Source organism: Babylonia areolata, chromosome 20 (assembly GCF_041734735.1).
Source record: "Babylonia areolata isolate BAREFJ2019XMU chromosome 20, ASM4173473v1, whole genome shotgun sequence".
In the NCBI taxonomy this organism is placed as follows: domain Eukaryota; kingdom Metazoa; phylum Mollusca; class Gastropoda; order Neogastropoda; family Buccinidae; genus Babylonia; species Babylonia areolata.
This window is the reverse complement of record NC_134895.1, coordinates 26,382,367-26,406,968: the sequence shown is the minus strand read 5'-3', so window position 1 is coordinate 26,406,968 and position 24,602 is coordinate 26,382,367. Positions and strand designations below refer to the sequence as shown.

General features: G+C 45.3%; 1 protein-coding gene across 2 annotated transcripts in view; it reads left to right on the top strand.

Moving 5' to 3' along the window:
* The first annotated feature begins 680 nt into the window (after positions 1 to 680).
* The window catches only part of LOC143295347 (uncharacterized), a 28,639-nt gene continuing 4,717 nt past the window's right edge, over positions 681 to 24,602 (top strand). The window contains exon 1 of one of the 2 annotated variants that reach the window (XM_076606999.1): positions 681 to 971. In XM_076606999.1, the coding sequence (XP_076463114.1) occupies positions 884 to 971 (88 nt within the window). In that variant the 5' untranslated portion in view covers positions 681 to 883. Of the gene's footprint in view, positions 972 to 11,377; positions 11,408 to 24,602 lie in introns of those variants that run through there. The other variant, XM_076607001.1, reaches the window with a different exon arrangement.

Genomic DNA, 24,602 nt, shown 5'->3' with positions numbered 1-24,602 from the left:
CAGAAGATGGAAGTGAATAACGTGTGAAATGTTTTGTTTTGATTTATTAAGGCATAATTGATGACAGCTGGGAGAAACAAACCGTTAATACAGATTAAAGGATTGGGTTTGTCAATGAAATAATGACATGCATCCACACACAGACATAAAAAGACACAGACACAATAGGAGCACGGACACACACACACACACACACGCACACACACACACACACACACACACACACACACACACACACACACGCACGCACGCACACACACGTACGCACACAGACCTACACACATTTACACGCACACACAAACACAAGCGCACACGACAGCCCCCCAAACCCCTGTTATTCCCTTCAATCCACCTTCAATGGAAAAAGGTAATTAAAAAAGGGGGTGTGGGGAGAGGGGGTTGAGGGGGGGGGAGAAGAATCAGGGTGACACCCATTCTCCCCAAACCTTCAGTGGTCCAGTTCTCTATGAACCAGACCGTCACCACACACACAAACACCCCTGTGAACTGTCAAGGGTGAGTCAGTGACAGGTTCATCTTTATGCAATATCAGGCCTGCCAGCGGCTGTCAGCAACACGGCTGAATAGTGTGACTAATTGGACTGATCTCTCCCACAGCCTCCCTTGGAGGAAACAAAAGGGGCCTCATCGTTAAGTTAGACAACTCTTATTGCCGTAAGTGTCCAACCACGAGTGTTTTTCAGCGTGTCCCCATGGGAAGTGCTTTCAGACCTTCACCTGGACCCTATAGGGGGTCAGATTGTGTTGATACAATGTGGTCAGTGCTAAGACCTTTGGTCACACGTCAGTTGGTCAGGTGTTCCGTCTGAAGGGCAGATAACTGGGCGTTCTCTCAAGGTCTGAGATCGATGATGTCCTCTTGATGTGCAGAAGCAGAGAAGTAAAAACATGGAATGAGGATTTTATAAATTTTGAAAGAACGAAAACTGTGTTTACTGTTTTGAGAGAAGGTATGTTTTGTCGTCGTCGTCGTTGTTGTTGTTGTCTTCTTTTTCTTACTATTATAATCACCATTGTCGGTTTTTGTTGTTGTTTTTTTTCACTTATCTAGCATTCCTATTTTCTTGCTGTTTGGTTTGGTTTTTTGGTTTTTGTTGTTTTTTGTTGTTGTTTTTTGCTGCTCTTCCACTGGTTTGTTTACATACACTGTTTGTTTGTATACACTTCTTTTCATACCCCCACCTCCACCTCCCTAGCAAGATATGAAGATGGAGAATGGCATTATAAACGAAAGAAAAGCAGTCTGCAACTCAGTCAGACTGGATGTCATGGCTGGTCTGCGAGTATTCCACGTACGGGATGAAACTGCACCAACCACTGCACCAACCACTGCACCACATACTGCACCACACACTGCACCAAACACTGTACCACACACTGCACCACATACTGCACCACACACTGCACCAAACAGTGCACCACACAATGCACCAAACAGTGCACCACACACACTGCACCACACACTGCACGTCACACTGCACCACCACACACTGCACGAAACACTGCACCACACACTGCACCACACACCACACCACCAAACACTGTACCAAAACACTGTACCACACGCTGCACCAAACAGTGCACCATACACTGCACCAAACACTGTACCAAACACTGCACCACACACTGCACCACACACTGTACCAAACACTGCACCAAACACTGTACCAAACACTGCACCACACGCTGCACCACACACTGTACCAAAGACTGCACCAAACACTGTATCAAAGACTGCACCACACACTGCACCACCAAATACTGCACTAAACACTGCACCACACACTGTACCAAACAGTGCACCAAACACTGCACCAAACACTGCACCACCAAATACTGCACCAAACACTGCACCACACACTGTACCAAACACTGCACAAAACACTGCACCACATACTGTACCAAAACACTGCACCACACACTGCACCAAAACACTGCAGCACACACTACAGCAAACACTACCAAAACACTGCACTAAACACTGCACCAAAACACTGCACCAAACACTGCACCACACACTGCACCAAAACAGTGCACCAAACACTGCACCACACACTGTACCAAACACTGCACCACACACTGTACCAAACACTGCACCAAACACTGCACCACACACTGTACCAAACACTGCACCAAACACTGTACTACACATCGCACCACACACACTGCACCAAAACACTGCCCCACACATCGCACCACCAAACACTGCCCCACACATCGCACCACACACTGCACCACCACACACTGCACCACCAAACATTGCACCACCGAACACTGCACCACCAAACACTGCACAAAAACACTGCACCACCACGCACTGCACCACCAAACACTGCACCACCACACACTGCACCACCAAACACTACACCACCAAACATTGCACCACCACACACTGCACCACCAAACATTGCACCACCACACACTGCACCACCACACACTGCACCACCAAACATTGCACCACCAAACACTGCACCACCACACACTGCACCACCAAACATTGCACCACCACACACTGCACCACCACACACTGCACCACCAAACACTGCACAAAAATACTGCACCACACACTGCACCACCAAACATTGCACCACACACTGCACAAAAAAACTGCACCACCAAACACTGCACTACGTACAACACCACCAAACACTGCACCACCAAACACTGCACCAAACACAATAAACAGCGCCCTTTAAAACTCATTGATGATATGACAGAAAAGGGCAGTGATTTACTGTTCGGTGAGAAATCTGAACAACCACCCGTTTCTGTCATGAACAGACTGGTCAGCAAAGTGAAGGTGCCACTGAAGACGATTAGAACGGGACGTGGAAACTGATACATTTCGACATAGGAAGAACAGTGTACAGTGATGTTCAAAACGTATTGAAAACGTGTGTAATTTAGGATATGACATTTCTCTCCCTCTCTCTTTGATTGTTTGTCTGTGTGTCAGTCGATCTGTCCGACTGTGGTTGTCTCTCTCTTGCTCCCCTTATTTATTTATTTATTTATTTATTTATTATTTTTGGGGGGATAACTCTAAACTCTATGTATGTATGTGCCCGTAGTTATAAGGTATATATGGGTGCATGCGCGCGCGTGTGTGTGTGTATGAGTGACAGAGAGAGAGAGAGCGTACACACACCAGCGTGTATTAACTGTCGCTGTGCGATTTTATTTTTAGATTGCCCTCGAAAACAACCACCGCTGGGTATTGATGTGTTGATGCTGTGTGATGGCCAAAGGTGGCTGGGTGTTGATGTGTTGATGCTGTGTGATAGCCAAGGTGGCTGGGTGTTGATGCTGTGTGATGGCCAAAGGTGGCTGGGTGTTGATGTGTTGATGCTGTGTGATAGCCAAGGTGGCTGGGTGTTGATGCTGTGTGATGGCCAAACGTGGCTGGGTGTTGATGTGTTGATGCTGTGTGATGGCCAAGGTGGCTGGGTGTTGATGTATTGATGCTGTGTGATGGCCAAGGTTGCTGGGTGTTGATGTGTTGATGCTGTGTGATGGCCAAGGTGGCTGGGTGTTGATGCTGTGTGATGGCCAAAGGTGGCTGTGTGTTGATGCTGTGTGATGGCCAAAGGTGGCTGTGTGTTGATGTGTGTGATGGCCAAAGGTGGCTGTGTGTTGATGTGTGTGATGGCCAAAGGTGGCTGCGTGTTAATGCTGTGTGATGGCAAAGGTGGCTGCGTGTTAATGCTGTGTGATGGCCAAATGTGGCTGCGTGTTAATGCTGTGTGATGGCCAAATGTGGCTGCGTGTTAATGCTGTGTGATGGCCAAAGGTGGCTGTGTGTTGATGCTGTGTGATGGCCAAGGTGGCTGTGTGTTGATGCTGTGGCCTGCTACAGGAAACAGAGGGAGGGTAGACGAGGAGACAGCAGTGTTAAAATGATGCTCTTTCATCTTCTGAGCAACAGGTTTTTGAAATTCACTTATAACTGGATGTATGCGCCCGATCGCGCGCGCGCGTTTGTATATATGTATGTGTCTATGTGTCTCTGCCTTTGTTTTCGTTCCTCAGTACACTGAGAGTAATAGTGCACACAAATAAAGTGTGTGTGTGTGTGTGTGTGCGCGCGCGCGCGTGCGTGTGTGTGTGTGCGCGCGCGCGCTTGTGTGCTTGTGAACATGTGTGTGTGTGTGTGTGTGTGTGTGTGTGTGTGTGTGTGCGTGCTTGCGTACGTGTATGTGTATTAAGAGAAGAACAATTCACATCTGAAGAAATAATATAAATATTTTGCTTAATTTCGAACTGCCTTTTCGACAAAATGGATTTTGTCTAGAAAGCATGTGATAACATCGGAAATGTTAAGAAACAGGACATAAGGAGAAAAGCAAAAATGATTTACCCACAAATAGTGTTGATGTTTGTTTATTTGTTTGTTGGAATGAAAGTGCAATGTCTTCACAGCATGTACAGAGGAATTTTCAGTTGAATAAACTTTCACGACAGTTTGATATTTCAGATGTGTAAAACTTGATGGAAGTCTACGATCTGTTGCTACCTACCCATGACGGAATTTTGATATCTTCTGCTGTACAATCTGTGACAAAATATTGAGATCAACAACCTGTAATTTAGCTGAATTTTGATATCTTCCCCTACGCAACTCGGACGAAATTTTGAGATCTTCATCTTCATAACTTGTGACGGAATTTTGAGATCTTGTACGACACAAACTATATTGGAATTTGCCATACGCACACTGTAAAAAATATCGAACAGAAGATACTCATTTATTTTTAATCATTACCACAACGCATCCTGATCTAAGAATACGTTGGAAAAGCCTTTATTTTTTAGCATGAAAACAAAACACGGTGCACATAACCCATGGCCATGACATTTGTCTCCCCTGTATTTCAGCGCAGTCAGTGCATTCGCACCCAATATTTCAATAAAATGAGGGACACACTGAAATTACACCCCTAATGACCTTGTCTGTCTTTCGTCATTGCGTCTGTTGATCGTATGTATTACATGAAAGAGCACGATATAAGCTCAGATTTATTGTTGTTCAATTTCTTTCTTTTTTTTCTTTTCAAGACATTGTATATTGAACAAGGTATGTCTTGCTTCTTGTATGAAGACGTTCAAACCAACAACCTTTACACAGAGTTCAGCCCTCAACAAAGCGCAGAGCCTTCAGTGGCTTTCTAAATTTGAGAGCACTGATGACTGAATCCACTGCCTGCAACTGGTATGGGGGATTAGCTGGCCCTGTGTGGGACAGGAGGGCAGGGTCCAGGTCACTTTATGACGGATTTGCGGAAAGGAGGGAGGATGGAGGCAGTTGAAGAGCTAGATGTAGCCAGTAAAAGAGAGAAAGCGGAGCAGGTGTCGAGTATAACTCTGTGGTTGACCCGGAGTTCCTCAAATCCAAACCATCCACTGAGGGTAGGAAGGGAGAGCGTGATGAAGGGGGAACAGTTTCGTGCAAGTCGTGAAGTAAATGTACAGCATGTTTTGTTTTGGTTTTAGAAAACGCATGCTCGCAGTGATGAAACCGCTATCGACTGTTGGGGAATTTATGAACAGTGTTCACCCCCCTCACCCCTGCAGTGTGGGCCAACTGGGTCTCTGTTAACTTCTTTGATACTCTGAAAGAGAGCACAAAGTGAGTGGGCCAGCACAGGCAGGTGTTAATTGAAGGACGTGTATATATATATATATATATATATATATATATATATATATATATAATCATTGTGTCAAATGAACTTTCAACTATCAGAATTTGATAGCCTGTTCATTTTCCTTTCAGACAAGTATAGGTTATGTCAACTTTATTGCAGTAGTTTACGTGCTTGAATTTCTTGTCAATTATTACCCCCCGCAACCCCAAACCGCCCTGCAAACAGGAAGCACAAGTCAAAATAATGCTTGGCACTGAAGCGATTAAATTCTGTCTCTCTATATACTAAAACATACTCCTCAAATTATGACGGTCCTGAACTTTTTATGCCTTGTATTTTACTAGTTTTTCCCGGACGTACACAAAATATCCAAGAAGAGTTTTGCTGGAGTTTGACGTCCAATTGGTTGACGCCCTTCAAGGTCAAGCTGTGTGTGTGGGGTGGGGGTGGCGGGGGGGTTCAGTCATGGAACTGTCCCAGAGTTTAGGACGTCTTTCTGTTGGCTGCCGGCCTGTGCGGGTTGATCATCTGTCAGGTGACGACAATCCCTGGTCTGTGGAGGTGAGCTAGTGTCTCTTCAAACACACCAGTGGTGGTGTCCACTGGCGTGGTGTTAGCAAAGACTCTATTATGTGTACAGGGTGTTTGCACTGAAAGTGTTAATGAAGGCACGTGTATTGCCAGGTGCTTACTGGGAGTGTTAAAGGATCGAGATAGTTGAAGAGGATCCTGGCTAAATTGAAAAATAGTCTTGGTGAGTTAAACATTTTACATAAACTGTTCCTCACCTCCTTATCAGTCACTCCCTGTGTCCTTGTCGCTCCGTGCCTCTGTCTGTCTGTCTCTGTCTCTCTGTCTGTCTGTCTCAATATATCTGCCTCTGCCTTTATCAGCCCTGTCTGTCTGTATGTATATATCTGCCTCTGCCTTTATCGGTCCAGTCTGTGTGTCTGTCTGTCTGTCTGTATATATCTGCCTCTGCCTTTATCGGTCCAGTCTGTCTGTATGTATATATCTGCCTCTGCCTTTATCGGCCCAGTATGTCTGTCTGTATATATCTGCCTCTGCCTTTATCAGCCCTGTCTGTCTGTATATATCTGCCTCTGTCTTTATCGGTCCAGTCTGTCTGTATGTATATATCAGCCTCTGCCTTTATCGGCCCAGTATGTCTGTCTGTATATATCTGCCTCTGCCTTTATCAGCCCTGTCTGTCTGTATATATCTGCCTCTGCCTTTATCAGCCCTGTCTGTCTGTATATATCTGCCTCTGCCTTTATCAGCCCTGTCTATCTGTCTGTCTGTACATATCTGCCTCTGCCTTTATCAGCCCTGTCTATCTGTCTGTCTGTATATATCTGCCTCTGTCTTTATCGGCCCTGTCTGTCTGTATATATCTGCCTCTACCTTTATCAGCCCTGTCTGTCTGTCTGTCTGTCTGTATATATCTGCCTCTGCCTTTATCAGCCCTGTCTGTCTGTATATATCTGCCTCTGCCTTTATCGGCCCTGTCTGTCTGTCTGTATATATCTGCCTCTGCCTTTATCAGCCCTGTCTGTCTGTCTGTCTGTATATATCTGCCTCTGCCTTTATCAGCCCTGTCTGTCTGTCTGTATATATCTGCCTCTGCCTTTATCAGCCCTGTCTGTCTGTCTGTATATATCTGCCTCTACCTTTATCAGCCCTGTCTGTCTGTCTGTATATATCTGCCTCTGCCTTTATCAGCCCTGTCTGTCTGTCTGTATATATCTGCCTCTGCCTTCATCGGCCCAGTCTGTCTGTCTGTCTGTCTGTATATATCTGCCTCTGCCTTTATCGCCCCAGTCTGTCTGTCTGTCTGTCTGTCTGTCTGTCTGTATATATCTGCCTCTGCCTTTATCGGCCCTGTCTGTCTGTCTGTCTCTCTGTCTGTCTGTCTGTCTGTATATATCTGCCTCTGCCTTTATCGGCCCTGTCTGTCTGTCTGTCTGTCTGTATATATCTGCCTCTGCCTTTATCAGCCCAGTCTGTCTGTCTGTCTCTCTGTCTGTCTGTCTGTATATATCTGCCTCTGCCTTTATCGGCCCTGTCTGTCTGTATATATCTGCCTCTGCCTTTATCGGCCCTGTCTGTCTGTCTGTATATATCTGCCTCTGCCTTTATCAGCCCTGTCTGTCTGTCTGTCTGTCTGTATATATCTGCCTCTGCCTTTATCGGCCCTGTCTGTCTGTCTGTCTCTCTGTCTGTCTGTCTGTCTGTATATATCTGCCTCTGCCTTTATCGGCCCTGTCTGTCTGTCTGTCTCTCTGTCTGTCTGTATATATCTGCCTCTGCCTTTATCAGCCCAGTCTGTCTGTCTCTCTCTCTGTCTGTCTGTCTGTATATATCTGCCTCTGCCTTTATCAGCCCTGTCTGTATGTCTGTCTCTCTGTCTGTCTGTCTGTATATATCTGCCTCTGCCTTTATCAGCCCTGTCTGTATGTCTGTCTCTCTGTCTGTCTGTCTGTATATATCTGCCTCTGCCTTTATCGGCCCTGTCTGTCTGTCTGTATATATCTGCCTCTGCCTTTATCGGCCCTGTCTGTCTGTCTGTCTCTCTGTCTGTCTGTCTGTCTGTCTGTATATATCTGCCTCTGCCTTTATCGGCCCTGTCTGTCTGTCTGTCTCTCTGTCTGTCTGTCTGTATATATCTGCCTCTGCCTTTATCGGCCTTGTCTGTCTGTATATATCTGCCTCTGCCTTTATCGGCCCTGTCTGTCTGTATATATCTGCCTCTGCCTTTATCAGCCCTGTCTGTCTGTCTGTCTGTATATATCTGCCTCTGCCTTTATCGGCCCTGTCTGTCTGTCTGTATATATCTGCCTCTGTCTTTATCGGCCCAGTCTGTCTGTCTGTATATATCTGCCTCTACCTTTATCAGCCCTGTCTGTCTGTCTGTCTGTATATATCTGCCTCTGCCTTTATCAGCCCAGTCTGTCTGTCTGTATATATCTGCCTCTGTCTTTATCAGCCCTGTCTATCTGTCTGTCTCTCTATATCTGCCTCTGCCTTTATCAGCCCAGTCTGTCTGTCTGTCTGTATATACCTGCCTCTGCCTTTATCAGCCCTGTCTGTCTGTCTGTCTGTATATATCTGCCTCTGCCTTTATCAGCCCAGTCTGTCTGTCTGTATATATCTGCCTCTGTCTTTATCAGCCCAGTCTGTCTGTCTGTCTGTATATATCTGCCTCTGCCTTTATCGGCCCTGTCTGTCTGTATATATCTGCCTCTGCCTTTATCGGCCCTGTCTGTCTGTCTGTCTGTATATATCTGCCTCTGCCTTTATCAGCCCTGTCTGTCTGTCTGTATATATCTGCCTCTGCCTTTATCGGCCCAGTCTGTCTGTCTGTCTGTATATATCTGCCTCTACCTTTATCAGCCCTGTCTGTCTGTATATATCTGCCTCTGCCTTTATCAGCCCAGTCTGTCTGTCTGTATATATCTGCCTCTGTCTTTATCAGCCCTGTCTATCTGTCTGTCTCTCTATATCTGCCTCTGCCTTTATCAGCCCAGTCTGTCTGTCTGTCTGTATATATCTGCCTCTGCCTTTATCAGTCTTGTCTGTCTGTCTGTATATATCTGCCTCTGCCTTTATCAGCCCAGTCTGTCTGTCTGGATATATCTGCCTCTGTCTTTATCAGCCCAGTCTGTCTGTCTGTCTGTATATATCTGCCTCTGCCTTTATCAGCCCAGTCTGTCTGTCTGTATATATCTGCCTCTGTCTTTATCAGCCCAGTCTGTCTGTCTGTCTGTATATATCTGCCTCTGCCTTTATTGGCCCTGTCTGTCTGTCTGTATATATCTGCCTCTGTCTTTATCGGCCCTGTCTGTCTGTCTGTCTGTATATATCTGCCTCTGCCTTTATTGGCCCTGTCTGTCTGTCTGTCTGTATATATCTGCCTCTGTCTTTATCGGCCCTGTCTGTCTGTCTGTCTGTATATATCTGCCTCTGTCTTTATCGGCCCTGTCTGTCTGTCTGTCTGTATATATCTGCCTCTGTCTTTATCGGCCCTGTCTGTCTGTCTGTCTGTATATATCTGCCTCTGCCTTTATCAGCCCAGTCTGTCTGTCTGTATATATCTGCCTCTGTCTTTATCAGCCCAGTCTGTCTGTCTGTCTGTATATATCTGCCTCTGCCTTTATTGGCCCTGTCTGTCTGTCTGTATATATCTGCCTCTGCCTTTATCGGCCCAGTACAGTCTGTCTGTCTGTATATATCTGCCTCTGCTTTTATCAGCCCAGTCTGTCTGTATATATCTGCCTCTGCCTTTATCAGCCCAGTCTGTCTGTCTGTATATATCTGCCTCTGTCTTTATCAGCCCAGTCTGTCTGTCTGTCTGTATATATCTGCCTCTGCCTTTATTGGCCCTGTCTGTCTGTCTGTATATATCTGCCTCTGCCTTTATCAGCCCAGTCTGTCTGTCTGTATATATCTGCCTCTGTCTTTATCAGCCCTGTCTATCTGTCTGTCTCTCTATATCTGCCTCTGCCTTTATCAGCCCAGTCTGTCTGTCTGTCTGTATATATCTGCCTCTGCCTTTATCAGCCCTGTCTGTCTGTCTGTATATATCTGCCTCTGCCTTTATCAGCCCAGTCTGTCTGTCTGTATATATCTGCCTCTGTCTTTATCAGCCCAGTCTGTCTGTCTGTCTGTATATATCTGCCTCTGCCTTTATCAGCCCAGTCTGTCTGTCTGTATATATCTGCCTCTGTCTTTATCAGCCCAGTCTGTCTGTCTGTCTGTATATATCTGCCTCTGCCTTTATTGGCCCTGTCTGTCTGTCTGTATATATCTGCCTCTGTCTTTATCAGCCCAGTCTGTCTGTCTGTCTGTATATATCTGCCTCTGTCTTTATCGGCCCTGTCTGTCTGTCTGTCTGTATATATCTGCCTCTGTCTTTATCGGCCCTGTCTGTCTGTCTGTCTGTATATATCTGCCTCTGCCTTTATCAGCCCTGTCTGTCTCTCTGTCTGCCTGTATATATCTGCCTCTGCCTTTATCAGCCCTGTCTGTCTGTTTGTCTGTCTGTATATATCTGCCTCTGCCTTTATCGGCCCAGTCTGTCTGTCTGTATATATCTGCCTCTGCCTTTATCGGCCCAGTACAGTCTGTCTGTCTGTATATATCTGCCTCTGCTTTTATCAGCCCAGTCTGTCTGTCTTTCTGTCTGTATATATCTGCCTCTGCCGCCTTTATCGCCCCAGTCTGTCTGTCTGTCTGTCTCTATATATCCGCCTCTGCCTTTACCGGCCCAGTCTGTCTGTCTGTATATATCTGCCTTAATCGGCCGTGTCTGTCTGTCTCACCCTCTCTGTCTGTCTGTCTCAGTCTGTCTGTCTCTCCCACTCTTTCTGTCTGTCTGTCTGTCTCTCTCGCTCTCTTGCTCTCTCTGTGTCTCTGTCTCTCTCTGTCTCAGTCTCTGTGGAAGGAATTGGGGTGGCCGGTGGAGGAGTCAGCTTCAGTGGGAAGGATGAGATGAGCGAAGTATCAGTCATTCACATATGCGCGTGCGCGTGCGCGCGCGCGCGCGCGCGCACACACACACACACACACACACACACACACACACACACACACACACACACACACACACAGAGCAAAGTGAGTGAACGTGTGAGATGGTCTCGTGCACTGTGGTCACAGCTGCCAACAGGGCATGTGTGCTTCGTGACGTCTGAGCCCACAGCTTCGTCAGTGTTGCTGCGGCACACAGCGCTTGACAGGAGGTGAGGAACAGTGTGATACCTTCCTCGTGTTAACCTGTGTGTTAAATGCCACTAGGTAACTTGAAAAACTGAATTAGAAAGTGATTACTAGGCAGGGAACCGCACATTTGTGCGTAGAATCGATGGGACTGTCATGTTGTTTCATGGTGTGTTCTTCAGTCTAACGTCTATTCACGTAGTGTGGTTTTGAACGATTGTGTTCTGTTGTGTTTATTGTGTGATTTTGTTGTTGCTTTTTTCTTTAAAAAAGAAGAAGAAGATTGTTTTCAGTTGGAGAGAAGAGGTTGAGTCGTGTGAAGAAAATTCAATCCAACACCCCCCACCCCATCCCAGTAGGAATACATGGACGTGATGTTTTTTGTTTTTTTGTTGTTGTTGTTTTTTTGTTTTTGTTTGTTTGTTTGTTTTTAGTTGTTGGCTTCTTTGTTTCTTTGTTTGTTGTTGTTTTTTTAATTTCAGTCTGCATGCATTGACGTCTTCTTGTTGGAGAAACTGAACGATGTTGTAAAGTAAGTGTGACATATGGATGATTTCAGGAAATTTTTGGATTGGTCACATGTACGTACGTCGATAACGGAATAAAAATACTGAATGGATGATACACGGACAATTGAGTGAATCAAAATCATATTAGGGAACTATATTAAAAGAAAACAGTTTAGGGATAGATTCCTAGATAATACAACCTAACTGATGGGTGTGTAAAAGTAAGTGAGTAATCGTATGAAAGTATTGGACAGTTAATTCGTGGAGAAATCAAAATACTGGATAATTGAATGAAATTGATGGATAATGTTCTGCTGGATAGTCAATCTTCAAATAATTGAATAAAAATATCGGGTGACTGATACGTGGATAATGGAATGAAAGTGCGTAGAATAGAATTATGATACCGGATGGGTTGGACGCAAATAATCGAATGAAATTACAGTTTGCGAATAACTGAATGCAAATGTTGGGTGAATGAAGTGTTGGATGGGTAATACGTGTATAATCGAATAAAAGTTTTGGATGGGTAATACGTGTAAAATCGAATAAAAGTGTTGGATGGGTAATACGTATATGCTTGACTAAAAGTTTTGGATGGTTAATACGTGTATAATCGAATAATAGTTTTGGATGGTTAATACGTGTATAATCGAATAAAAGTGTTGGATGGGTAATACGTGTATGATTGACTGAAAGTGTTGGATGGGTAATACGTGTATAATCGAATAAAAGTGTCGGATGGGTAATGCGTGTATGATTGACTAAAAGTTTTGGATGGTTAATACGTGTATAATCGAATAAAAGTGTTGGATGGTTAATACGTGTATAATCGAATAAAAGTTTTGGATGGTTAATACGTGTATAATCGAATAAAAGTGTTGGAAGGGTAATACGTGTATAATCGAATAAAAGTGTTGGAAGGGTAATACGTGTATAATCGAATAAAAGTGTTGGATGGTTAATACGTGCATAATCGAATAAAAGTTTTGGATGGTTAATATGTGTATAATCGAATAAAAGTGTTGGATGGGTAATACGTGTAAATCGAATAAAAGTGTTGGATGGTTAATACGTGTATAATCGAATAAAAGTTTTGGATGGTTAATACGTGTATAATCGAATAATAGTTTTGGATGGTTAATACGTGTATAATCGAATAAAAGTGTTGGATGGGTAATACGTGTATGATTGACTGAAAGTGTTGGATGGGTAATACGTGTATAATCGAATAAAAGTGTCGGATGGGTAATGCGTGTATGATTGACTAAAAGTTTTGGATGGTTAATACGTGTATAATCGAATAAAAGTGTTGGATGGTTAATACGTGTATAATCGAATAAAAGTGTTGAAAGGGTAATACGTGCATAATCGAATAAAAGTCTTGGATGGGTAATACGTGTATAATCGAATAAAAGTGTTGGAAGGGTAATACGTGTATAATTGAATAAAAGTGTCGGATGGGTAATACGTGTATAATCGAATAAAAGTGTTGGATGGTTAATACGTGTATAATCGAATAAAAGTGTTGGGTGGTTAATACGTGTATAATTGAATAATAAAAGTGTTGGATGGGTAATACATAAGTAACTGCAAGTGTTTGATTGGTGATGCATAGATTATATAACAACTGAACATAGTGTCAGAAGGGTAATACTTTAATGATTGAATGTAAGTGTTGGGTTGGCTATGCGTATGTAATGGAATGAAAGTGTTGGATAGGTATTGTGTATATAATACTTGAATGAAAATGTTATGTTTGACGGGTAATGTGTATATAATAACTGAATGATAGTATTGCATAAATGATACTTATAGTAATGCATTCAAAGTGTTGGGTGGGTAATGCGTACATAATAATATAATTCAAGTGTTGAATAAGTAATACGTATATAATAATTTATAAATGAATAATTTGATAATTGAATAAATAAAGTGCTGGATAAGTTATATGTTTAATATAATCGATTGATAGTGTTAGATGCGCAATACATGTACACTGACGGAGCGAAAGTGTTGCATGGGTTATATATGTACATAATAACTAAATATAAGTGAATACAGAAATCTTTATCATCTGAGTAATAAAACTTCTTCTAATGTGTATGCCGCTACATAAACAATGCAACGGAAACATAGTCATTCAATATGAACACAAAAGACCAAAATGCGTAAATGTTAATTTGACGCAAACCCAACATCCATTAATCACAAGCATACACAGGCAATAATCACAGTAAGAGAATTTGCATAAAATATCACACTATAGTTAATACATAGACATACATGATTAACATCATGCTGTTCAACAGTATTTAAAATGGACACACCGTATAGAATCACACACACACACACACACACACACACACACACACACACACACACACACACACACAACATACACACATACACGCGCGCGCGCGCACGTACTAAGGAAGGCTTATGTACATTTATAATTGAATGAAAAGGTTGAAATGTTAATAAGCAGAAAATGAATGAACAATAAAAAATATTGCGAACGCGTATGTGTGCGTGAAATAGTGCGCGCGAGAGGTGATTTTACTGTGTATGTTGTGTGTTGCGTGCGCGTGTGCCCCCCCCCCCCTTCTCCTTACCCCCCACCCCTCCCTCCCCTCTGTCAAAATTCAAACTGCTCAGTATTGTTACTGCTATCAAGACAGGGTTATGATGATGATGATAATGATGATGATCATGATGAAGTGTCGACATAGGCGATCTCATTTTTACTGAGCTTCTCGGCTCCAAAGGTTAGACAAAAAATAAAAATAAAAGGACAATGAAGAGGAAAAACTAAACAACACACACGACGCACAACATGCCTGCGCGCACCTTCATCAATCTACTGGTATCTACAGGTATAATGGGCAATGTGTAAGTGTCATCCAAACTAGCAGCTGATAAAATCGATTAGCATGATTCTACGGCTTTCTCGTTCTTTGAGTCTGTCCGTCATGAACAGCGATGCCTGTTCACATTATCAGCCTGTCCAACTCATTATGGCACACCGCTTCAGTACGGAAACTTCTTTGTTCTATGCACATTTGGAAAGGGTCTGTAGTGTGTGTGTGTGTGTGTGTGTGTGTGTGTGTGTGTGATTAATTAAGAAACCGATGCCCATGGTGATTACGAGTATGATTGACTAAGACTTCAGTGTTGGAGCTATAAATAGCTCCAACACTGAAGTCTTAGTCAATCATACTCGTAATCACCATGGGCATCGGTTTCTTAATTAATCACACACACACACACACACTTCCTTTGGATGCAACGTGCTGTGAAGAATCACTTTTCAGCTTTTGTAAAAAGCCTACAGGTGATCTTGGAGAAATGTGGTGAATGGTTTAGGAGGTTTAGTCTCATGTGTAATATTCATGGGGCCGAGATATTCCATTTCGTCCGAACTGGCACCACGTTTCTAATCAAAGAGCCAGTCTGGAGAGGGAGGGGAGGGGTAGAATTCTGTAAAGTACGCGCATAAAATTTTACACACGCATGCGCATATGCACGCACACAGACCCATAGCATATACACACGCGCTCGTACTGTGGCAATGCTCTCTCTCTTTCTCTCTCTCTCTCTTTCTCTCACATACACAATGAAGCTTCATTTTGTCTACTTTGCGAGAAAAAGAAAAAGAGCCAAATGCACTTTTTCATACATTTCTTAATTTATATGTACACTGAATCATTTAAATTACTCTTAGGTCTCAGGGTGATTAACTAAGCATGTACTGCTTAACTGGGAGCAGTTAGCAATGTATGTGTCGGTTATGTGTGTTGTGTATTACTTTAATGAGTGTGTGCCACTTGACAAAATATGTATTGTCTGGGATGAAATTTTGGATTCATTTTATTTCCACGCGTTTATTCTCTGACACCCTTTCATGACGGGCAATGACACAAATAAATAAACAATATGATATAAATCATACATTATTCGTATATCACTCTGTCTCTGCCTGTAACCCCCACGTCTCTCTCTCTCTCCCCCTCTCTCTATCTGTCTGTCACTCTCTCTTTCACTCTGTCTCTCTCTTTGTATGCCACTGCCTCTTTTTCACCCACCCCCCTTCTCTCTCTATCAAACACACACACACACACACTCTCTCTCTCTCTGCCACTCTGTCTGTCTTTCTATCTCTGTCTCTGTCTCCCCCTCTCTCTCTCTGTGTCTGTCTCTGTCTGTCTCTCCTCACATGTCTGTCTGTCACGATCTGTCTCTGTCACCCCACTTTCTCACTGGACCAGGCCAGTCTCTGAAGAGGTTGTTGACCGATAACCGGGACAAAGACTGCAAAAGGCGTTGTTGGGCATTGTTCCCCCTGACATCCTCCCTCAGGCCACCCCCACCCCTCCCCCACCCAGCCCCCTCTCCCCCCACACCCTGTTCTGGTCCTCCCGGGTCGGTCCCCGTAGCTGCCCCCCTCCACACTCCTCCCCCCGCCCTGCCCCCTCCACCTAACTCCAACTCTCCCTCTCCTCTCCCATTTCCTTCACCACTTCCACCCAGTCCTCTGCCCCTCCCCCCTCCCTCCACTGTGTTGACAGCCTGATGACCTGAGAGTTCAGAGAAGTTGACGCTGCCTGGCTACGTTCCCATGGTTACCAACAAAGCGGTGTGTCGTACGTCACTGTGGTGTGGCGGTTTACATCAGTGGACCCCTGGCACACACACACACACACACACACACACACAGTCTCTTGTAAGTATGAACAGTGTCAATGGATATGGTCATTTGGGTGTGTCTTTCACACAGTGACAGCCAACTACCAGAAAACAAGCAGGTAAATAATGAGATCCATCCAATTACACAGACACTCTGCAGCTATGTCGTTTGCACGGCATCCTACGACCGGTCTCTCCAAAAAGGGATTCAGAAGTGAAATCAGCCACACGAAGGAAAACCCGTCTGAAGAATGACAGTCAGTGGTGTCCGACTATGACCACCAGAACAGCAGAAGAGGCATCTGCTGTCCTATCTTGGCTAGAATTTGATTATTAGTGGAGAGTGTCTTGCCCAAGTTACAGCCTCACTCTCTCGGCCAAGAGGGTTTTAGGACAGTCAGCGTTGGGATGGTTGCTAAAGGCCAACTAGCCCCCAAGGCTGCAGCACTTTGAGCCAGTGCAGACTTGCCTCCTAATTTCAGAGTCGTAGTCCTTCAATGACAAAAGACTAAGCTGTAAATGACTTTCCATTGCAGTGGAGAAACCATTGACAATACAGCTCTCACTTTGCTGTTGGCCCAACTTTAAGCTTAATGAAGACAGCAAGCACGGTCCCTCTCAGACCGTGGTTGTCAGGTGGCGCCGTCACACAGTGTGCAGCTGTGGTCGGCATCTGTCGCGGGGCTACTGGCACGATGCCGATACTTATGTAGCGCCTATCTTCGGTCAGAAACCACGCTCTTAACGCTTAATTAACAAACACGGAGTAATTTGCACAGCTGGTTGTTTACTTGGTTAGAGCCGACTGGCAGCTGCCATTGTGCGCTCATCACTCGTTTCCTGTGTCACAACACACACACACACACACACACACACACACACACACACACCATTTTGTACGTGTATGACCATTTTGTTCATTTACCCTGCCATGTAAGCAGCCATACTCCGTATTGGGGGGGGGGGTGCATACTGGGCATGTTCTTGTTTCCATAACCCAACGCATGCTGACATGGATTACAGGATCTTTAACATACGTATTTGGTCTTCTGCCTGCGTTCACTCGAAGGAGGATCAGGCACTAGCAGGTCTGCACATATTATGTTGGCCTGAGAGATCTGAAAAGTCTCCACTCTTAACCCCATCAAGGTGCGACGGGGATCGAACTCAGGAACCTCGAGTGACAATCCAGCTCTCTGACTATACAGCAGAGTCTTCCGAGTCTAAAGGGGGTGGCCCTTTGTCCGACTCCGTCACACGACTGCGCAGTGTGTGTCTCGTGCTCTGTGTCACTGTAGTGACTGCCCTTGTGGACTGTGCTGTGCTTGGGTATGAGGCTGAGCTGCTACAGAGACTTCATTATGATTGTTATTGATACTTATACACAGCCTATCTTTGGTCAGAGACCGCATTCTGAACACTTTACATTCGCACAACGTTTGCCTTGTGGTATCCCGCGGCATAACTGGGGGGAATGGGGTGGGGGGCGGGATACAGGAAAAAGTTCTGAACATAAAACAATAACATTTACAATTAATAGTAAATACATGATTAAGAGTAGACCCTCTTTGTGTACTGTTCCATATGTTTCATCGACGTTTTGAACAAAGTAACACCCCCCACCCCCCACCCCCCAGCCCCACTGGTCACTCCCAACAAGAACAACAGATGTTTCTGTGATCATTTGTACAACATCTGACTGGCAGTCAACAATAATTTACTGGTCATCGCTAGGCCTGGTTTGTTTTAGTACAAAATATTGTACTGCAATGTACTGTAGTGTACTGTAGTGTACTGTAGTGTACTGCGCCGTACAGTACTGCACAGCATTGTATTGCTTTGTATTGAACAGTGTTGTATTGTATTGTATTGAACAGCATTGTATTGCATTGTATTGAACAGTGTTGTATTGTATTGTATTGCATTGTATTGAACAGTGTTGTATTGCATTGCACATCAGCCACAGCAGACTTCAGTGCGTGTAATTCAGTCTGCTGTCCCCGCGAAGATTGCGTCCACAGCCTGGCGCCATCATTTTCTCTCTCTCTCTCTCTCTCTCTCTCTCTCTCTCTCTCTCTCTCTCTCTATTTTCTCACTCGCGCTCGTGTGTGTGTATGTGAGTTCATAGTATGCATGTGGGTTTTTCTGCTTAGTTTTGTCTCCGTGGCTTCGTTTACGTGCGTGAGGCGCATGCCGCACACGGTGTCTCAATTCATCCTCTCTCTGAAAACCTAGCGACCAGACCACCACATCAGGAATACCGGAGGGGGAAAGTAAATAGCCCCGTCCTTGCTTGAATCGAACCCGGTTCATTCAGACCCTGGTCAGGTGGACACTCGGCCACTGGGCCGCCACTCCACCCGTCAGAGGGAGCATGCATTCCAACCTGCACCCCGACCTGTACCCGTTCGACACGCACCTTTCGCGGTCAGTTGACCCCGACTGATCCTCTCGCCAGATAGCACAGTCACCAGCCTGAAAACGTGGTCAGCGCTGCCCGCGACATCGCGGAAACTGACAGTTAGTCATGTCTTTATCTGCGGAACGACATTGTCTGTCTCTCAGGACTAATTGTCTTTTCTTCTGTTTTCAGTTGGTACTTTCCGTTTAGCAGCATGCAGTCAGCTGAATTTGATCTGTAAACATGTAGGCTGTCGGCTGAATGACGTGGAGGGAAGAAGAGAGAGAAAGGTTTGGGTGATACTTTTTATTTCTGAACACAACGGTATTGCCAAAGAATATGGTCACGGTTTTTGGTTCACGTGCGTATTTACACAGAACGTGGGCCTGTGTAGTAACACCGTGTTTCAGGTGGGTGGGTGGGTGGGTGGGCGTGCATCCGTGCAAAACTTGAGCAAATTCATTTTCTCTGGTATCATTTTGATTATTCACATCAAATTTCGCTTAAAATAGGGAACAATATCAAATATTTTGTTTAAACAGCACACATCATAAGCACAACACAGCACAGCACAGGCAGCATGCAGCATAATGCAGAGCATAGAATAGCACAGCAATAGCACAAAACACATCAAAGCACATGACAATCCACAGTACAGAACAGATCACAACTTAGCACAGCACTCAGCGCAGCACATCACTGCACACAACAACACATAGCACATCACTGCATACAGCGCAAAGCACAGCACTGCATACACAGCACAGCACTGCATACAGCACAGCACTGCCCACAACACATAGCACAGCACTGCATACAGCACACAGCACTGCACTGCATACAGCACAAAGCACTGCATACAACACACATCACTGCATACAGCACACAGCACTGCACTAATTACAGCACATAGCACAGCACTGCATACAACATACAGCACTGCATACAGCACATAGCACAGCACTGCATACAACACATATCATAGCACTGCACACAACACATAGCACAGCACTGCATACAGCACAGCACTGTATACAGCACATAGCACTGCATACAGCACACAGCACAGCACTGCATACATAAAACAGCACTGCACACAACACATAGCACAGCACTGCACACAACACAAAGCACAGCACTGCATACAGCACATAGCACAGCACTGCATACAGCACATACCATAGCGCTGCACACAACACACAGCACAACACATAGCATAGCACACAGCACAGCACAGCACACAACACATAGCACAGCACAGCATACAGCACACACCACGGCACTGCAAACAGCACACACCACGGAACTACATACAGCACACACCACGGCACTGCATACAGCACAGCACAGCACTGTACATAACACACAACACAGCACTGCACACAACGCATAGCACAGCACTGCACATAGCACAGCACTGCACATAGCACAACACTGCACACAGCACAGCACTGCAGACAACACATAGCACAGGACTGCACACAACACATAGCACAGCACTGCACACAGCATAGCACTGCACACAGCACACAACACATAGCACAGCACTGCACACAACACAGCACTGCATACAGCACACAACACAGCACTGCACATAGCACAGCACTGCACACAGCACATTCCACAGCACTATAATAGCACAGCACTGCACACCCTCAGCGCAGCACATCACTGCACACAACAACACATAGCACATCACTGCACAAAGCACAGCACTGCATACAGCACACAGCACAGCACTGCATACAACACACAGCACTGCCCACAACACATAGCACAGCACTGCATACAGCACAGCACTGCATACAGCACAAAGCACTGCATACAACACACATCACTGCATACAGCATACAGCACTGCACTAATTACAGCACATAGCACAGCACTGCATACAACATACAGCACTGCATACAACACATAGCACAGCACTGCATACAACACATAGCATAGCACTGCATACAACACATAGCATAGCACTGCAAACAACACATAGCACAGCACTGCATACAACACACAGCACAGCACTGCCCACAACACATAGCACAGCACTGCACATAGCACAGCATTGCACACAGCACTGCACACAGCACACATACCACAGCACTGCATACAGCACATACCACAGCACTGCATACAGCACATACCACAGCACTGCATACAGCACTGCATACAGCACAGCACTGCATACAACACACAGCACAGCACTTCCCACAACACATAGCACAGCACTGCACATAGCACAGCACTGTATACACCACATAGCACAGCACTGCATACAACACATATCATAGCACTGCACACAACACATAGCACAGCACTGCATACAGCACAGCACTGCATACAACACACAGCACAGCACTGCCCACAACACATAGCACAGCACTGCACATAGCACAGCACTGTATACAGCACATAGCACTGCACACAGCACAGCACTGCATACATAACACAGCACTGCACACAACACATAGCACAGCACTGCACACAGCACTGCACACAACACAAAGCACAGCACTGCATACAGCACATAGCACAGCACTGCATACAGCACATACCACAGCGCTGCACACAACACATAGCACAGCACACAACACAAAGCACAGCACAGCATACAGCACACACCACGGCACTGCAAACAGCACACACCACGGCACTGCAAACAGCACACACCACGGCACTGCATACAGCACAGCACTGTACATAACACACAACACAGCACTGCACAGCACTGTACATAACACACATCACAGCACTGCACAAAACACATAGCACAGCACTGCACACAACACAGCACTGCACACAACACATAGCACAGCACTGCACACTAGCACAGCACTGCACACAACACATAGCACAGCACTGCACATAGCACAGCACTGCACACAACAATAGCACAGCACTGCACATTGCACAGCACTGCATACAACACATAGCACAGCACTGCACATAGCACAACACTGCACACAGCACAGCACTGCAGACAACACATAGCACAGGACTGCACACAACACAGCACTGCATACAGCACATAGCACAGCACTGCACATAGCACAGCACTGAACATAGCACAGCAATAGCACATAACACAGCACTGCACACAGCACAGCACTGCCCATAGCACTGCACACAGCACAGCACATCACTGTACACAGCACTGTAATAGCACAGCATTGCACACAGCATTGCACAGCACTGTACACCTCACATAGCACTGCACACAGCACTGCACATAGCACAGCACTGCACATAGCACAGCACATAGCACAGCACTGTAACAGCACTGCACATAGCACAGCACAGCACACAGCACAGCACTGTAACAGCACATAGCACTGTAATAGCACAGCACTGTAACAGCACATAGCACAGCACTGTACACAGGACATAGCACAGGACTGCTCACAGCACATAGCACAGCACTGCATACAGCACAGCACTGCACACAACACATAGCATAGCACAGCACTGCATACAGGACACAGCACAGCACTGCACACAACACAACACATAGCACAGATATGCATACAGCACATAGCACAGCACTGCATACAGCACAACACTGCATACAGCACAGCACTGCATACAGCACACAGCACAACACTGCATACAGCACATAGCACAGCACTGCATACAGCACAACACTGCATACAGCACATAGCACAGCACTGCATACAGCACACAGCACAACACTGCATACAGCACATAGCACAGCACTGCATACAGCATAGCACTGCATACAGCACACAGCACAGCACTGCATACAGCACTACACTGCATACAGCACAGCATTGCATACAGCATAGCACTGGTATACAGCACATAGCGCAGCACTGCATACAGTACATAACACAGCACTGTACACAACACATTGCACAGCACTGGATACAGCACAACACAGCACAGCGCACACAGCACAGCTCATGCAGTGTATCAGCGGTTGCATTGCTGCAGAGCACAGTACACTACGACGTCGCCAAAGAACAATGGAGATCACAGCTGTGATTGAAATCTGCATGCTAGAGAACTGATGCGTGAATGCTGCAGCCGAGGGCAACATGCCATTCCCAATGTAAATGTCAGACAGAACCTGTTATAATTTGATATTTTCGATCTACCAAGATAGGTGTGTGTGTGTGTGTGTGTGTGTGTGAAAATAATAAGGTTTATAAGACACAATAAAACATAAACACCAGCATATTTTGAAAAGAAACATTCGTGAACAAAGTTCGCCAGCCTTGGCTGTAATTCTGAAAGTAGGATCAGTTTGTTTGGCTCGGCATTTGGACGACATATCGTTTAAGAATCTGTTTCTGTAAAAATTGTATTTTACAGTTTAAAAGATGGGTCTTGTCTTCTAAATTCTTACAGGAAGCACACAGTTTTTGCTCTTTCGGTGTTTGTTTGTTTGTTTGGTTGTTGTTTTTTGTTGCTGGTTTTTGTTGTTGTTTGTTTTGTTTTGTTTTTGCCTTCCATGTTCAATCTGTGTGTGTGTGTGTGTGTGTTAGCAGCCCGGCGTCACACTCTGATACACCCAAATATGAGTTGCTCATTATCACTTGCTGGCAACCTGATGAATCACTGCGTGCCCCAAGACAGACTGTTTTAACCCATTGCCTCCAGCCATCCTCCGCCACAGTGCTTTCGATTGATCATCTCTTGCCTACCCCACCCTACCCCCTCTCTTTTTCTACTTTATCCCCCCCCCCCCCCTACACCCTGTCTCGCTCTTCTCGGGTCATGGGTGAGCGGCCACGAGTTTACACCTACCCCCACTCTCCTCAGCTGACGAGAGACAGGATTCAGTTTATTTCCACTTCAACATGTCATGGTTGTGGGGTTTTGTTCGGGGGAATAGTTTTGGTGAAACAGTGGTCTTGACCTATGCTGGGCTACAATATGTGTGTGCTGTTGTTTTTTGAGGGGAGAGGGGGAATGGGGCCGTAGTTGCGGGTTGTGTGTGTGTGTGTGTCGGAGCGGGGGCGGAAGGGGGGGTGGGATTGTATGGGGGAGGGGTTATTCATGTATAGTATTGTATGTATTAGTGTGGTGTAATGTGTGTATGAATTTGTGTGTTTATATGTATGTGTGTGTGTTTCAGTTGGGGGGGTGAGGGGGTGAGGGGCAAAGAAGTTTAAGTGTGTGTGTGGTGTAGGTGAGGAGATGGTGGATGAGGGTTTGTTTTCTTGAGAGAGAGAGAGAGGGGGGAGGGAGGAAGAAAGAGTCGTGGATAAAGATTTTTTTTTTCTAAAGAAGCTAACAATGATCACGCATGGTCAAATGGATCCGATGAGACGATTGTTTGGATCTGAAGCCTGTGTTTGATGTGGAGAAGGGATCTGTTCAGTTCCTGTGGCTCTCAACAACTGCCTTGTGGCCGTCAAGTTTCCGCCGTGTGTGGATGTTAAGAACCGGTTTGTGAATGTTACATATCGGTTTCTGCGAGTTACGACTCGGTTTCTGGATGTTAAGAACTGGTTTGTGAATGTTAAGAACTGGTTTGTTAATGTTAAGAACTGGTTTGTTGATGCTAAGAACCAGCTTGTGGCTGTTAAGAACTGATTCGTGGATTTTAAGTACTGGATCGTTGGTGTTAAGAACTGATTCGTGGATTTTAAGTACTGG